General features: G+C 33.7%; 5 protein-coding genes across 5 annotated transcripts; 3 read left to right on the top strand and 2 right to left on the bottom strand.

Moving 5' to 3' along the window:
• Positions 1-696: 696 nt before the first annotated feature.
• On the bottom strand, positions 697-2146 carry LOC128397885 (DDB1- and CUL4-associated factor 10-like; the record flags this gene model as incomplete). The annotated part of the gene is given in 3 exon segments (XM_053358660.1): positions 697-770; positions 773-1390; positions 1531-2146. Coding segments are annotated over 3 exon segments (1308 nt in total), but the record flags the coding sequence as incomplete, so codon positions are not given.
• Positions 2147-2460: 314 nt separating this feature from the next.
• LOC128397743 (uncharacterized) lies at positions 2461-5067 on the top strand. The gene is made up of 2 exons (XM_053358490.1): positions 2461-3938; positions 4016-5067. Exons 1-2 carry the CDS (start codon positions 2461-2463, stop codon positions 4776-4778), a joined length of 2241 nt encoding a protein of 746 aa, XP_053214465.1. The 3' UTR covers positions 4779-5067.
• A 1410-nt stretch (positions 5068-6477) lies between these two features.
• Positions 6478-9244, top strand: LOC128397884 (uncharacterized). The gene is made up of 4 exons (XM_053358659.1): positions 6478-6740; positions 7058-8497; positions 8585-8924; positions 9185-9244. Exons 1-4 carry the CDS (start codon positions 6478-6480, stop codon positions 9242-9244), a joined length of 2103 nt encoding a protein of 700 aa, XP_053214634.1.
• A 1279-nt stretch (positions 9245-10523) lies between these two features.
• Positions 10524-12931, top strand: LOC128397742 (uncharacterized). Its single transcript, XM_053358489.1, has 2 exons — positions 10524-11919; positions 12006-12931. The coding sequence occupies exons 1-2, from the start codon at positions 10622-10624 to the stop codon at positions 12889-12891; spliced, it is 2184 nt and encodes a 727-aa protein (XP_053214464.1). The 5' UTR covers positions 10524-10621; the 3' UTR covers positions 12892-12931.
• Positions 12932-14417: 1486 nt separating this feature from the next.
• Positions 14418-15385, bottom strand: LOC128397784 (uncharacterized). The gene is made up of 2 exons (XM_053358536.1): positions 14786-15385; positions 14418-14708 (listed from the first exon to the last, which is right to left on the bottom strand). The coding sequence occupies exons 1-2, from the start codon at positions 15375-15377 to the stop codon at positions 14473-14475; spliced, it is 828 nt and encodes a 275-aa protein (XP_053214511.1). The 5' UTR covers positions 15378-15385; the 3' UTR covers positions 14418-14472.
• Positions 15386-17390: the final 2005 nt, after the last annotated feature.

Below are 17390 nucleotides of genomic sequence, written 5' to 3'. Positions count from 1 at the left end.
TCTGTCAAGACTTCGAATAATTAGATGATATAAACTATTATCAATGAAAAAGAAATAAGGAGTTCTTAAACTGTTGTTAAAATTGGAATCCAAACATTTCATTCGTGTATTATACATAATTGAATAATATTACAATCGTGTAAGATGAAAATTAACACTAACTATCAACGAGAGAAATATACAAATTAAGGTAAAACTTGTCAATGAAAATGAATGAAACATTTTGTTCGAGAGACGAAAATACCAACAATTTAATAACTATTTATTGCATCAACTGGATATCTAAACTTTTGCTTGTTCTAATTGTGCAAACATAATTAGAATTATATATTCATTGGATAATTATCAACATTTATATTCGTCCTCGAATCCCAATGTTCATAATTTCTTAATGATAATCAAATGGTTATATTTGAGTCGTGATTAAATTAGTCTTTACTCTTGGTGTTGTCGTTGATTCTAAGGACATACTTTTTAGAAAATGTCTCGGTTCAAATTTTTAGAACTCGAGAAAGTTAATTAACCTATTCGATTGATCAATTTCTCGGTTGAATTGAAATTCTTAAATAATCAAGTGTTCATCCGGATTATTGGACTGTTCGATCTTTAATTGAATTACTTTCTCTACCGACACATGACCGTTAATTTGATCTTCCACTTTGTTTTTTTATCCGATTTGAGTAACAATTAGTTAATCTAAACACTTATCGTCACCACGAGATTTGAGTGATGTGAGATAGTCTTAAGCTCGTGTAATGGCTGAGGTTTATGGTCGCCGATGACATTTCACTACAATTGGAATTAAATGAGAGAAAACGGATTCCACATTCGTATGGGGAACAGATTATTCGTCCATCGGGTGAGAAGCACAATTCCTTTATGAAACCTGGTCCAACATTCAGTTCTTCACAGTAATGGGTTAATCTATCAAGATTACGATAGATTCTGGGTGGATCTTGAGTACCGGGTTCTATTTGTCGGTAACTAGCATTTGGTGCTAATATGGTTGCATGAGCTCGACGGTTTAATGTTCTTGCACTGATTATCACCACAGGACTAACGTGAAGATCGGGTACCGAGTTGGAAGAAGATGATGATGTAGAAGTTGTTGTTGTTGTTGTTGTTGTTGTGAGAGTTATTGGTGCTGTTGAAGAGGAAGACGCTGCTGTTGATGCAGAACTTGAGTCTTGGGTTGACGATAATGTTGATGACTGATTGGAGAGGCGACTATTTAATGCTTGAGCAATGTTTCTTGTACCACTGGATCCGGATTCTGTCACGTCTGAAGATAAATTGGTGGACATGATTGTGACTCGAGTACTTGGATGGCTAACAAATATACCTTGTTTAGGTACATCGATAGGAACAGTTTGATAAGGCCATTTATCACCTAATCAATATACGAAAGTTAATAAATTAGTTAAACGAAAGTTAATAAATTAGTTAAACGAAAGTTAATACGTTAATTAATATTTTTAAAGCAAATGTATTGGCGAAAGGAAAGAATAATATTAGAAAATGAAATATTACCTTGAATGTCATGGACACAAGTCCATTCAGAGTTTTCATCCCTACTTATATTACGAGATATGATTGACCAGTTATGTGGGTGGACATCAAGTGAAAAAATAGAATGCGATTCATTCTTGGGCGGAAAATCTGAAATCAACTCAATTCTGTTACGTCGAGTAGTAAAAAGTGGATTAAACCAGGAGCCAAAGTCAAATCCACATGAATGTCGCTTTTGCATGAGCCGATAGAGATCAGATTGGAAACCAGCTAAATCTTTTTCCAATTTTTCTAATCTTAAATCATGAATAATCATAATGTATCCCTCTGAGGTACAGATTATCATTTTTGAGCTATCATGGGTTAATCTCATTCTCATTAGGCAGGAAAGAAATAGAGGCTTTGTAAAATGAATTGGATTCCCGTTTGGATGATCAAATGATGTTGCATCATATTTGTTGATATCCCAAATGTAGATACAACCATCATATCCAGAGCTAAGTAAGGTTCGAGTTCGTGTATCATATTCAACATTCTTAACCCAATAAGAGTGTCCCCTCAATGTCCGTAATTTAGATGACAGATTCCTGAGATTCCTATTCCATAATGCAATAGTACAATCATCTGAACAAGTCGATCATCTAAAGTAAAAAAGAGTAATAAGTTACTACCACTGTATTTTCTTTTGGTTTAAAGAGTTTCAATCAACCAATTGCTCCAGAAATTCTATGCACCAAAAGTAAAGTCAAATTTAATTAAGATCTTAATCTAATAATTTTATCCTCATCAAGAAATCGTAAACATTGGGATTACAAGATGAAAACAAATCTCAATACTTATCCGATTAATATAATCCTAATTGTGTTTCCACAATCAGAACAAACCACAGTTTAAATATCCAATTGATACAATGAAGAGTTGGATGTTTGTAATATTTTCCTCTTGAACAAAATGTTTCATTTAATTTGTTTAGCAAGTTTTTCTTTAATTTGTATATTTCTCTCATCGATAATTATTGTTGATTGTCATCTTCTTATACACGAATCAAATGTTTGGATCCCAATTTTCAACAACAGTTTACTAACTCCTTATTTCTTTTACACTGAAAATCATTTTTACCCTACTAATTATTCAAGTCGAGTTCTCAACACGGACCCTAACGCAGTTGGTGAAGAAAGTAGCGTGACTCGTTTTGCTCCAGCTTATTCTCGTAGACCCAATAGCTTCATATTGCAAAGCAAGAGCAGCGCCGATTTCGCTCATTATGATTATATTCCAGAAAATGTTTTTGAACTGATAGCCGGGCCCTTTTCTGCAGGATCACTAAATGCTCATCGGTGGCTCTCCATTAGTGATTCAATTTATGCAATCGGAATGATGCCAGGATCCAATATAACGAATTCGCGAGCTAATTTATTCGCATTTGTTCAATCTAATGGCAATTCCATTAATTGGACGATTTATGGACATAATCCCGTCGAATCCACCGTTCGCTCGTTTCAAATTCTTCAAACCTTCAAGTTTAAGGAAAACTTTTACTCGTTCGGCCTTCTAACAATTGACCTCCTAAGGCCAGTCTACTTCATCTCTCAGATATCAAACTTTTTAATAAACCTGGAAGTTGACAGGTTACATAGATATTTTTACTCTGAACTTCATTCGATTTCATTTTATGAACGTTATGGTCCGATTGATAAAGTTCGATTTGTTGATTCTTTTTCAATCATGAGCGATGGATCTTCATTTTCTTTGATCACATTCTCTTATAATCGAAATAGTAGCGATCATATTGAAGTGATTCCATTAAATTCGATGCTAAATGACTTTGAAGGGCCCGCTCACGGTTGTCAAACTGCGGAAACTTTTTGGAAAGTTGATCTGTTCAACGAATCTGGTCCAGAGTGTAACTCTTTTTCCCAATCAGCCAATATACAAGCATTGTCAATACGTAAAGACTTCACAGTGTATCATCTTACAGGTATTCTAACGGTAAACTGGACTCGAATAATTGATTTTGTTCCATTGGCTCTCGATGCGACTCCAGGTTATGTTTTCCTCGTTCTCTCCTCTAACAGTGACGTCTCCAGATATCGATATTCAATTCACTTTGTCAATGAAAATTATTCTGTCTTACCCCACCCGATCGAAAGGACGTTCGATCATCGTAATATCAACAATCTAAATCGAACAATATCACAAATTTATTATCACGGTTTTAATCATCCACGAGTCATAATTACATTTAATCAATATTCTTACACCGACTCAATTATTTTGTGTCCATTACTAAACAATTCGTGTATTGATTGTTTTACAACCAAAGTTTATAATTCAAATGGTAATTTTCTTCGATATTGTCAATGGACACGAGGAAATTCATTATCATCGGGCGAATGTTCAATCGGTGCTACAAATTCTACTGATTCGAGGTAAGAATTTAAATATTAGTTTATTTATATCTTTCCTATTTATTTGTTTTATTCTAATCTATCATCTTTTTTTACAGAGAAACTACACTCACGAATCAAACAGTAAATCCATGTTTCAGTCCAACTAATATCCAAGCAGACTACGTTTCTGGTGAACCAACATTTGATTTGAACTTCGATCTCCTTGGTTACCATTCAAAATATTCCCATATTTTCCCTTTGACCTTCACTTTAGTCCACAATGCAACATACTCCTTTATTGAAAGTTGTTCTGTTGTTAATTATAATCAGTCAAAGGTTTATCTCAACTGCAATCGGGTGAATTCTGGTCAATATCGATTATCGATTCTTCTGGTTAGACGACAAGGTCCATTTCAAACACTAGAACTTGACAACCTGATCACTTATAGTGATTCTTTTACCATCAGTTCACTGCCACTTTTTCATGTCCTGTTGAGAATATTACTTATTTGTACTATTATCATCTCTATAATTGTATTTTTTTTATTTTATACTCGTCGTACTGTGGCCAGAAAAGTTCTGGACACATTGGACAAGATAAAAAATCCTCCGCCCAAAGGCTCGCTACCTGACATAAGGAGCAAACATAAATCGTCATTAGATTCCAAATCTAAATTAGTAGTAACTCCAACAGTCCATCGTAAATCTAAATCAGTACCATTTTTGAAAGTGCATTCCCGTGAATTATCCAGCAAAAAAAGTAAATCAATTGATTTAAAAGTTTCCAAGAGCGATCATACAAAATCCAAGACCAGTGTAACTCTCAAACAATCAAAAGAAATGAGAAATGAGTCTCTTAAAGCAAAATCTAAACGATAAAAGGTCCATTTCGATTTACATTGGAGATTTGTCTCTTGTTAGGCCAATTTTTACTCCAGTAAATTATACGATCGATGTTCCTCTATATTACCATCAACATCGAGCGAAAGATCAGATTATTTAGTTCCTCTAATTGTGACAAGCAGCGTGATTATCATTAGCAGCGTTCTCTTTCACTAGTTTTTTTTGTTGTCTCAAATAATTAATAGTAATCATGAATAAATAAAATTATAATTAACTATCATTTTCTTTTGGTTTAAAGAGTTTAAATTAACCAATTGTTTCAGAACTCCAGATTAAAGCCTACGAAAAGTTGAGACTATTTAATGGGATTACAAGATCAAAATAAATCGCAATACTCATCCGACCAATATAATCCTAATTTTAACTCTCCTGATGAAGCGACATTGAATTTGAACTTCGATCTCCTTAGTTACCATTCAAGATATGAAGATATTTTACCTTTGATCATCACTTTAGTCGACAGAACATTTTCTTTTATTGAAAATTGTTCTGCTGTGAATTATAATCAGTCAAAGATTTTCCTCGATTGCGATCAAGTGAATTCTGGTCAATATCGATTATCAATTTTTATGCTTAGACGACGAGGTCCATTTGAAATACTAGACATGGACAACTTGATCAATTATAGTGACCCTTTCAAAATCGGTTCACTCCTTCTTGAATCTTCATTTTTTTATATTCTGTTGATAATATTATGAGTTTTCGCCTTTATTATCTCAGTGATCGCTCTTGTTGCATTCAATTATTTATTATTTTATTCGTTGTATTTCAAAACCGTCACAACACCCAAACAGAAAAATAAAACGAGAAATGAGTCGATTGAAATAATAAACGATAAAAGTCCCATTGTTGATATTGAAAACAAAAACCCGGAAGAAACAATAAAAAATTAGCCCAAAAAGCGCTATGGTTTACTCACATCAGTTGACGGCAACTTCGAACGAATTAAATTATCGAATTTGAAAGTTCGTTTTCATTATGAATACTCATCTGAGTCAATTGATTTACAGTTCGACAATCAACATGTCTCAAATTACTCTAGATTCGGAAAGTTACAGCCTAATTTTACTTAATAAACCCTGCTCGATACCGATGGGCATAATAGTTCGCTATGAGGCCGTTAGTTTATCTAAGCAAGTCAGCTCCAATTCCGAAGACGAGGAATTCCATGTCTTAATTCAAATTGAACATCGATTTCATTAATGATGAGAAATTGGGACCTTGGTGCATTTGTATTAGATAGAAAGTATTCATTATGGTGATTGGAATCGAATAATTGATTTCATTCCATTTGCAATCCCTCAGAAAATCCAAGTTGAATTCTGAGATTCAAGATAAATACTTATTAGTCACAAAAGGTAATGAAATTTGAAATTTCACAAAACATATTCATCAGTTAGGTTGAAACTTTCGAACTTCAAAATGAACAGTTCATGTTACCTTTTTCTCCATTTCTAAGATTTTTTATGCGAGCGAATTAAGGACAAGACCGAGTTTTCTTCGGTCAAGTTTTATGTTCACAGGCCAGATATTCACTTATAGGTACATTTGTTGGCCAACAAATGTACCTTGTTAAATTACTTTTATGGCAGGCCATCAAAGTAATCGAGTCACAATTATTTCCACCAATTTATTTCAAGATTTGACAAAATTCGGATCCATTGGTATAATACATATGTATGAGAAAAATTGCTCGAGCATTAAACAGTTGCCTCTCCAATCAGTCATCAACATTATCGTCAACCCAAGACTCAAGTTCTGTATCAACAGCACCAATAACTCGGTACACGGTCTTGACTTTAGTGCTGTGATAATCAGTGCAAGAACATTAAACCGTCGAGCTCATGCAACCATATTAGCACCAAATGCTAGTTACCGACAAATTGAACCCGGTACTCAAGATCCACCCAGAATCTATTGTAATCTTGATAGATTAACGTATTACTGTGAATGTTAGACCAGGTTATGATTTCCTTTAGATTTAAATTGTTTAGATTGATTAAAAGTTTTCTTAAGTTGTAATCACGATTGGATCTTCAAACACAAAAACCAACACTAAAGACTAATGTAACTTAGACTTTAAAAATAAACATTTGGATTCGAAGACAAAACTCAATAATTATCCAATGAATATAATCCTAATTGTATTTTGGCAGCAAAAAAAAACCTCAATATAAATATCCAATTGATCCAATGGACAGTTAACTGTTTGTATTTTCATCTCTCAAAATGTTTCATTTAATTTCATTGACAAGATTTTCTTCATTTTGTATATTTCTTTCATGGATACTTGGTGTTAATACTAATCTTATAATCCACGAATCAAATGTTTGGATTCCAATTTTTAACAACAATCTATCAACTCCTTATTTCTTTGCTGTTGGTGATAGATTTTACTTAATGTCAACTCAAATTCTCAACACGGACCCTAACGCCGTTGGTGAACGAAGTAGCGCGACTTATTTCACACCAGCTCATTCTTACTGTCCGCAATACGATCAATGCCTTTTGCACTTAAAGAGTGGATCACCAATGTTCGCAATCTATAATATGTTCCCCGAAATTATGTTTGTGTCTTCTCACACCGATCCCCCAGTCAACATACTGCATCCTTTGATTCGCTTCAATAGCTCATCGCATGCAATTGGATGGGAAATCAGTTATCAATGGGTGGAGCCCCCACTAGGTGTAACTTTATTTTCTACTGTGCAATATTTTGGAGATTTTAGTTCAAGTTACAATCAGCAAATCTTTCGAACAATCGAACCCACCGTTCGCTCGTTTGAAATTTTTCACAGTTTCAAAGTCGATGAAAAAATTTACGCGTTCGGCAAACTAACATTGTCTAGCCTTAATGTATCGATTTGCTTTGTCTCTCAGCTATCAAACATTATTATTAACCAAAACGTTGATCATTTTAACTACAAAGAACTTCGTTCGATTTCGTTTCACCCGAATTATGGTGAAATTCAAAAAGTTCGATTTGTGAATTCACCTTCTCTCATGAGCAATGCTTCTCTTTCGAGATTCTCCTCTCTCATTGCAGTCTCTTACTATCGTTATACGATGAGAGATCGTATTGTAGTTATTCCATTTAATTTAATAATTAATGACTTTGAAAGACAATTGGACGGTTGTGATACTACAGACAATTTTTGGGATCAGAATATTTACACTCGGTGCCTTCGTATAAGAGACGCACAAGTATGGATGATAAGAAGTGAGTTCGCGCATATGGTTATTTTAAATGTTCTTAATGGTACTTGGACTCGAATAATCGATTTCGTTCCATTGGCTCTCGATGCGACTCCTGGTTATGTTTTTCTCGTTCTTTCTTCTGACAGTTTCCTATCCATATATCGATATTCAGTCCACTTTTTGGATGAAAATTATGCTGTAACGCACCACCCGATTGAAAGGGTGTTCAATCATCGTAATATCGGTAATGTAAATCGAGCAGTATCACAAATTTATTACTACGGTATTAATCATCCACGAGTCATAATTAATATTAATCAGTATTCTTACACTGAATCAATCATTTTGTGCCCATTTCTGCTTAATTCATGTCTTGATTGTTTTACAACACAAGTTTATGATCGGAATGGTTTTTTTTTTCGATATTGTCAATGGCAAGCAAGTTCATTAACATCGGGTATATGTTCAATCCCTGATTCTCAGTCCCCTGAACGCAGGTAATGATATAAAATATATAATAATAATAATAAATTGTTTCTTCTCGTACATGTTTATCTAATTCTAATTTATCATCATTTCAACAGAAACGGTACATTTATACAAAATCCATGTTTTAATGTAACTAACGTTCGGATAGTAAACTACAGGCCTAACAGAACGAACTTTAATTTGACCTTCAATCTCATTGGTTTCCATTCAAGATATGCAGATATTTTCCCATTGACTATTACTTTAGTCCACGTAACAATACCTTCCATTATTAGTCGCTGTTCTCCTTTTCGGTATGATGGGTCAACGGTTTATATCAACTGTGATCGAGTGGATCCTGATGCATATAGATTACATATCGTTATGCCTAGACGACAAAGTGCTTCATTAGTAAACGATAGGAATGAAAATTTGTACACTTATAGTTACAATTTCGTCATGGCTCCACCTCCTCCACCTCCTCCACCTCCTCCACCTCCTCCTCCTCCACCTCCTCCACCTCCACCTCCACCTCCTCCTACTTATCCTCCACCTCCTCCATCCCCCCCTCCTACTTATCCTCCTCCACCTCTTTCTACTTATCCTCCACCTCCGACTCCTGAATCTTCATCTTCAGCAAGCCTGTTGGTAATATTACTAACTTGCTCCTTCATTATCTCTATGATTGGGATCGTTGTATTTTATATTGCGACCAGAAAACTGAAGGACTCAATAGACAAGACAAAAAATCTTCCAGCCAAAGGATCGCTACTTGACGAAAGAGTCCGTTATAAATCATTATTAACTTTCAAATCTTTATCAGCATTCATACCAAAGATCTATTCCCGTGAATTGATCAGCAAACAAAGCAATCCAATTGACGCAAAAGTCCCCAAGAGAAACCCTTCAAAAACCAAAACCATCGCAACACCTAAACTGTCAAAAAAAATGAGAAAAGAATCTTCTAAAACAAAATTTAAAAAATGAAAGATTCATTCTTGATTTTATCAGAATGATCGATATCCTAACCATGTTAAAAGAAAATTAGTACAATTTCCATTTCCGTATATTTCAGAATTGAATTGAATATTATCAAAAACCCAAAATCGAATTGATCGAATTCTCTCTTCGATAAGCACTTCGAAAACTATCTACGACTTTTATGTAACCGATAGAACTTATTGGTTTTGTTAACAGAAATTCACCAAGAAAACGAAGTGATTTATTTGAAAATTAAATTTTGCTCTCATTTAATTGTCATTTTAGATCCCCAACTTTGTGATTCTGTAAATTTTAAATTTCCAAAAACAACATATTCATGAATTAGGTTGAATAAAAACTTCTCGAACTTTCGAAATGAACCTTTCATGTTATTTCCATTTCTAGAACTGTTACTTTTAGCGAGCTAAATAGAGAAAACACCGAGTTTTCTTTCATCGTCTCAGAAAAGTCGATAACCAGTAGTTCAAAATAAAGAATCAAGAGTAACAAATACAAGTATCGTACTGTTCATATTAAACGCAATTAAATCAAGAACGAAAACAAAATTTGTCAATGGAAATTATGACGATAATTGCAATTATTCAGTCAAACTCAAAAGTTTGAAAACGATAAAAATGATTCAATTAAACTCGAACCAATTAGAATTAATTTCTGATTTTTAACCAACAAAATTGACCAGAGTTAGTTGATTAATTTTCCATTTCTATAGTAAACCGAATTCACATTCAATCTGTAATTTGTGTTAATCATCAAGTTAATAAATGAATCTTAACTAAGACCAACATAAGACCCAAATATAACATTGTCATTGATCATGGAAAGATGAACATTTAGGATTCGAGGACGAAAATAAATGTCGATAATTATCCAATGAATATAATCCTAATTGTGTTTCCACAATCAGAACAAACCACAGTTTAAATATCCAATGGATACAATGAAGAGTAAATTGTTTGTAATATTTTCCTCTCTCGAAAAAAATGTTTCATTTAATTTCATTGACAAGATTTTCTTCATTTTGTATATTTCTTTCATGGATACTTGGTGTTAATACTAATCTTATAATCCATGAATCAAATGTTTGGATTCCAATTTTTAACAACAATCTATCAGCTCCTTATTTCTTTGCTATTGGTGATAGATTTTACTTAATGTCGACTCAAATTCTCAACACGGACCCTAGGGCAGTCGGTCAAGAAAGAAGCGCGACTTATTTTACACCAGCTTATTCTTATTCGCCGGTGCTCAATCAATACCATTTGCACTGTAAGATCAGTACTTCAACGTTCGCGAAATATCACAATGTTCAATTCTTCATCGAGCTCATTGGTGAGTATACCAGTCACACAATCTACGAACTTAATCGTTGGATTCGCTTGAATAGTTCATCGTATGCAATTGGATTGAACACTGGCTCGACAAACTTTCCATCATTTGTAACGTTATTTTATTTTGTTCAATTTTTTCGAGATGACAGTTTAGAGTACAGTCATGGTACTTTTACTTCAATCGATCCCAACGTTGAATCGTTTCTAATTATTCACAGTTTCAAGGTCGATGAAAAAATTTACGCATTCGGCGTTCTAACATTTACTAACCTTGGAAGACCAGTTAACTTTATCTCTCAGATATCAAATATTGAAATTAACCAGGGAATTGCTTATTATAACTACAAAGAACTGCATTTGCCTACATTTGACTATTTTTATGGTCCAGTTGAAAAAGTTCGATTTGTAAATTCATCTCATCTCATGAGCGATGGATCTTCATTCTCTTTGATTGTGATCCTTTATTATCTTAATGAAAGAAATCATATTGTAGTGGTTCCATTTAACTCGATAACCAATTACTTTGAAAGTCACATGCAAAGTTGTCCACCTACATCAACTTTTTGGGATCGTGATGTTTACAATTATAATGGGTGTCTTCGTGTAAGCCAAAGAGACGGAGTAGAAGTATCTATGATGAGAGGGACGTTGCCAGGTACTATTCTTTCAGGTATTCTAAATGATACTTGGACTCAAATAATCGATTACGTTCCATTGGCTCTCGATGCGACTCCTGGTTATGTTTTTCTCGTTCTTTCTTCTGACAGTTTCCTATCCATATATCGATATTCAATTCATTTTGTTGATGGAAATTTTTCTACTATGACCCACCCGATTGAAAGGGTTTTTGCTCATCGTAATATCTTTAATGTAAATCGAGCAGAATCACAAATTTATTACTATGGTTTCACTCATCCACGTGTGATAATTACACTTAATCAGTATACTTACACTGATTCAATTATTTTGTGTCCTTTTCTAAACAATTCGTGTATTGATTGTTTTACAACCCAAATCTATGACCAAGATGGTAATTATGTTCGATATTGTCAATGGACACGAGGAGATTCAATCACATCGGGTGAATGTTCAATCGGTGATGTTAATTCAACTGATTACAGGTAATCATTTAAATAGTCTCGTCATCATTAGTCTCTTCTCTTTCCTATTTGTTTGATTTAATTCTAATTTATCATCATTTCAACAGAAACGGTACATTTATACTAAATCCATGTTTTAATGTAACTAACGTTCGGATAGTAAACTACAGTCCTAACAGAACGAACTTTAATTTGACCTTCGATCTCATTGGTTTCCATTCAAGATATGCAGATATTTTCCCATTGACTATAACTTTAGTCCACTTAACAATACCTTCCATTATTAGTAGCTGTTCTCATGTTCGGTATGATGGGTCAACGGTTTATATCAACTGTGATCGAGTGGATCCTGGTACATATAGATTACATATCGTGATGCCTAGACGACAAAGTGCTTCATTAGTAAACAATAGGAATGAAAATTTGTACACTTATAGTTACAATTTCTTCATCGGTCAACCTCCTCCTCCACCTCCTCCTCCACCTCCTCCTCCACCTCCTCCTCCACCTCCTCCTCCACCTCCTCCTCCACCTCCGACTCCACCTCCGACTCCTCCACCTTCTTCACCTCTTCCACCCTCGACTCCTACTTATCCTCCATTTTATCCTTCACCTCCGACTCCTGAATCTTCATCTTCAGCAAGCCTGTTGATAATATTACTAACTTGCTCCTTCATTATCTCTATCATTGGGATCGTTGTATTTTATATTGTGACCAGAAAACATAAGGACTCAATAGACCAGACAAAAAATCATCCAGCCAAAGGATCACTACTTGACCAAAGAGTCCGTTATAAATCATTATTAACTTTCAAATCTCTGTCAGCATTCATACCAAAGATCTATTCCCGTGAATTGATCAGCAAACAAAGCAATCCAATTGACCCAAAAGTCCACAAGAGAAACCCTTCAAAAACCAAAACCATCGCAACACCCAAACCAAAAAAAAGAAGTAGAAATGATTCTCTCGAAACATTATCTAAATTCTGCTAACTATGAGTCCAATTAAATTATCTAATACTTTAATTGATGTCCACCATTTTATGATTACCTCTAATTGTCATGGAAAAATTATGATAGTCTAGAAAGTCACTTTTTCGAGAAAGTTTGAGAAATTGAATGAGCGATAAAATCGATAAGATCCAAGATTTTATTCTAATAACCAGTAGTTCAAAATAAAACATCAAGAGTAACGAATACAAGTGTCAATCCAAAAGTTATCAGGAGAGACCATTTGAAATCGGAATGATATTAGAGTTCAATATAAACCGTTCTCGGGCAAATATATTGATATTTGTCATATTGTTGTCATGTTTGATATTGTCAATGGATACGAGGAAGCTCATTATCATCGGGTGAATGTTCAATCTGTGATACAGATCATCCTGATTCAAGGTAATAATTTAAATAGAATTTAATTCTAATCTATCATCTTTTTTACAGAGAAACTACACTTACGAATCAAACAGTAAATCCATGTTTCAGTCCAACTAATATTCAATTAGACTAACGATCCTGATGAACTGACATTTAATTTGAACTTCGATCTCCTTGGTTTCCATTCAAGATATGAAAATATTTTTCCTTTGACCATCACTTAAGTCGACAGTCGTTTTCCTTTATTGAAAATTGTTCTGTTGTAATAAGGCAAAGATTTTCCTCGACTGTGATCAAGTGAATTCTGGTCAATATCGATTATCTATCTTTTTGCTTTGAAACATTTGAGACATTGACGACTTGATCAATTATAGTGACCCTTTCAAAATCGGTTCACTCCCTCTCGAATCTTCATTTTTTTATATTCTGTTGATAATATTACGAGTTTTCGCCTTTATTATCTCAGTGATCGCTCTCGTTGTATTCCATTATGTATTATTTTATTCGTTGTATTTTAAAACCGTCACAACATCCAAACAGAAAAATATAACGAGAAATGAGTCGATTGAAATAATAAACGACAAAAGTTCCACTGTTGATATTGAAAACAAAAACCCGGAAGAAACAATAAAAAATTAGCCCAATAAGCGCTTTGGTTTACTCACATCAGTTGTCATCTCACATCGATGTACTTAAACAAGGTACATTTGTTGGCCATCCAAGTAATCGAGTCACAATCATGTCCACCAATTTATTTCCCCAATCAACAGTTTTGACTCAAAATGTAGTCAAAAAAAGGTGTCAGGTAACCACTTTTACTCAATTTTGAGTCAACGAGTTTTTGAGTAAAAATTGAGTAAAAATTGAGTGAAAATTGAGTGAATTTGCATCACAAAAACAAAAATTTTAGACTTTGAAAATTACAAGATTTCAAAATCAAAATTAAAATTATCAATGGATAAAAACCGAAATCGCGAGATCTTTAGATTTTAGTCTGATTGCAAATTATTCACAACTTTGTGAATAAAATCTTTGCATGTGAATATTTTCTAACCGCGATATATTCCTTGCAAATTTGTTGAATTCATTCAGTTTATTGATAATCAATAAATATGTAGAATTCAATTTCAGTTGCAAAAAAATCTTTATTAATGAATCAGAAAGAGATTCTAAATTTGTCGGAATAATCCAATTCTACTAAGTTTGAATATCTTCTAGAATGTCAAGATCAAATGATTTTGAATAAACTCCACTTTGCTCATCTTCATCTTGATCTTCAAGATCATTTCCTTCCTCGCCATCCTCGGGATCAGAATCTTCTGTTGATTTTGATTTTCTATTCAATGAACCCAAAATCCTGATCAACCTTTGCCGTACATCATTCAATTCTTTTTCAGTATATTCTTCCACGCCAGATCTACGGAATATGTGATCTATAATTGAAAAAAACGTTGTTAATGTTGAATTATATTCTATTTTTGACTTTAATCTGATATTTTTATTCATTTACCTTGAAATGAATTGATTCTTGATTGTCCAAGCTCAGGATCAATTTCACCTTCATAAGGCTTTGAGAAAGGGTCTGCAAATGCGAAAACAAAAGCCAATGGTACCGAAGTTGAATTCTCGCCTCCATTTGTCACGAATTTATATGAATGAAGTTGTTCATTTTTATATGATTTTTTTCCAAGAGTTACATTTTTGTAATAAGATTCGGGAAAAGCTGTTTTAATAATTTGATAACCAATGGCTGGGGCATTAGGCTTGGCTAATCTTAAAGCATTTTTATATTTGTCCAGGGGCAATTCCAACAGCCCTTCAATGAAAATTTGATTCTGGAAAAAATTAATGAGAATCGTTAATTTCATTGAAGCTATAAATAAATTGAATTGAAATACCTTTTCTTTGACTTTGAAAGTTTTGTCAATTGGAACCTTATAAGAGCTTGAATGAGTTATTCTGTACTTTTCTCTGATGAAATCGTACATTGTATCGATAGTATCCACGACTTTTCTCAAAACAATACCAGTAGCATCTAATTCAGATAGAATGACTTTCTTTCTTTTCAACTCTTCAATTTGATCATGAATATTTTCAACCATGAGCTTTCTCTTTTCTTTGGTCTCTGCTCCTCGTTGAACCACGATTTCACCAGAATCAGTCTTAGTTTTCGAAGCTTTTATCACTCCACATTCTTTTTCTTTTTCTTGAAAAGATTCTGATGATTTCAATTTTTGTGAATCTCGCGGTTTCGTCAAATCTACAAGATCTTGTCTTTTATCGCCAAGAGCAGCATCTTTCTCAACAATTCGTTCAATCATTGTTGTAGCTTGAGCGATGGAATTTTCTTTAAACAGATCTTTCAACTCACTTTCATTCATATTTAGGTAAGGAAGAGAATCATCTTGGAGAGCAGAGGCATCATGATCAATTTCCAGGATATTTTCAGAATAGTTGATTACTTTTTTCAGTGATTTCCAGAAAGGACATTGTTTCAAATTAGAAACCAAAGATAATCGTAAAGCTGGAAAATCATCTAGATATTGATGAGAGAAAAGAGAAAATTTAACACTTGATTGGCAACTATAATTTGATTAACTCACCCCCAACAGCAACCATTCTGAAAGTTATCTCCTTATTTTTGACCTTTGTTTTGAAGAGATTCAGAGTTTCATCTTGAAAAAAATCAGCAGTTAAAGAAATTCCAATTTGGTCGAGTTTTGATGCTGAAACAGAAACTAAAATAGGTTGATCCATATTTCTTTTGTTTTCGTCAAGAATCAAGGGTAGTATAATTGCATATATCTTTTTTCCAATTGCATCGGGATTTTTTCGAGGTTGTGGAGTTAAACCACCGGTTGATGTACTAGGAGCGGTGAGATCCTTGGCTTGTGATGGCTTAGTTGTAGCAGCTGAACATGAACTAGAACGAAAGGTTTGCACAGGGTTGATTGGTTATTTCACAGAATTGAAATTATTCACAAGACTCTTTTTAACTTTGCTTCTAAGCATATTCAAAAATAATTAGAATTAACAAAAAATAAGTAGATAAACGAAATCAATAATTTGCAAAAATATAAACTGTATTGTTGAGATTGAAAAATATTCAAAAGTATTTGGTAAGTATCAAAAAGTTAGTGACTGTGAGATTGAGAGTAACAAAATAAATGAGGGAAAAGAGAATCAGGTTTCGAGTTGAGTTGATTCAACAAATTCTAACCAATGAGAATAATTTTTGAGATTTGCAATTAAAATCGCAAGACACTGTAAAAATTTGCTCTTCATCAAGGTGATTGATTTTCTCCTTGATTGGAAAAAATTTCGACATAATTTGAAAGTGAAAACGTAGAAAAAAATAGAAAAATTTGAAGAGATCAACAAAGGTAAATAAAGGTAAAATGTAGAGAGGGGGAAACTATTTCTTCACTCTACTCTGTAACTAAGTATATAATTGATTGGAATGTTGTATAATTGAAATTGTAATTTTCTAAATGTAGATTCAATATAAAAACCTGATTCTCTCATTTTCAACACAATTAAGCTTGATTTTCATCTTTGCCCCGTTTACTTCGAGCTGCGAGCATTTCCTCGATTTCCTCGTCTGTCAAATCCATCCAACGAGGTCTTGATGATGACTGACTAATTTGTGAGTCTTTCTTTGTTGCTGGAATATCTCGAGATTTTGTTGATATAATCGTTGAAGTTGAATCTGTATCTTCATTTCCAGACAAAGAAACTTTCAACTTTTTATCAGATTCATTGACCTCTTCCTCACTCTGGCGCTTCGGTGTTGAGCTTTGAACAGGGCTGAGATAATTTTCACTTAGCGAAATTTCTGATGAAACGAATTCACCATCAGTGTAAGTAGAGATTGATCCATCTTTTTTTGGGTGCTGTCTGGTCTTAGAATATTGATCAGGTTGAAAAGATTCAATAGCATGAGATGATTCTGGTTTAGTAGTGGTTAATTTGGTAATCACTGAATCTCTTGATGAATCGGTAATATCATCTATAGCACCACTTACATTTTTAGCGCCATCTCCACGATTAATGGTCGGCTTATCTTTGACTTGCAGTGGAATAGCTGAAACTCTGTTTTCAAAAAGAGTCAACTG

This window comes from Panonychus citri, unplaced genomic scaffold (genome assembly GCF_014898815.1).
Source record: "Panonychus citri isolate SS breed McGregor unplaced genomic scaffold, ASM1489881v1 Contig00040, whole genome shotgun sequence".
NCBI classification, from domain to species: Eukaryota; Metazoa; Arthropoda; class Arachnida; order Trombidiformes; family Tetranychidae; genus Panonychus; species Panonychus citri.
Note: the sequence above shows the minus strand (reverse complement) of the source record. Positions and strands in the feature narration are given on the sequence as shown.

What these genes read in the sequence shown, in the direction of transcription:
- LOC128397743 (XM_053358490.1), top strand. Translation starts at nt 2,461, where the DNA reads ATGTTTCATTTAATTTGTTTAGCAAGTTTTTCTTTAATTTGTATATTT. An exon ending in ACAAATTCTACTGATTCGAG is followed by an intron (nt 3,939 to 4,015) that starts GTAAGAATTTAA and finishes CTTTTTTTACAG; the next exon opens with AGAAACTACACTCACGAATC.
- LOC128397884 (XM_053358659.1), top strand. Translation starts at nt 6,478, where the DNA reads ATGTATGAGAAAAATTGCTCGAGCATTAAACAGTTGCCTCTCCAATCA. An exon ending in TGTAATCTTGATAGATTAAC is followed by an intron (nt 6,741 to 7,057) that starts GTATTACTGTGA and finishes TTCATTGACAAG; the next exon opens with ATTTTCTTCATTTTGTATAT. An exon ending in TCTCAGTCCCCTGAACGCAG is followed by an intron (nt 8,498 to 8,584) that starts GTAATGATATAA and finishes TCATTTCAACAG; the next exon opens with AAACGGTACATTTATACAAA.
- LOC128397742 (XM_053358489.1), top strand. Translation starts at nt 10,622, where the DNA reads ATGTCGACTCAAATTCTCAACACGGACCCTAGGGCAGTCGGTCAAGAA. An exon ending in GTTAATTCAACTGATTACAG is followed by an intron (nt 11,920 to 12,005) that starts GTAATCATTTAA and finishes TCATTTCAACAG; the next exon opens with AAACGGTACATTTATACTAA.
- LOC128397784 (XM_053358536.1), bottom strand. Translation starts at nt 15,377, where the DNA reads ATGGTTGAAAATATTCATGATCAAATTGAAGAGTTGAAAAGAAAGAAA. An exon ending in AAGAATCAATTCATTTCAAG is followed by an intron (nt 14,709 to 14,785) that starts GTAAATGAATAA and finishes TTTCAATTATAG; the next exon opens with ATCACATATTCCGTAGATCT.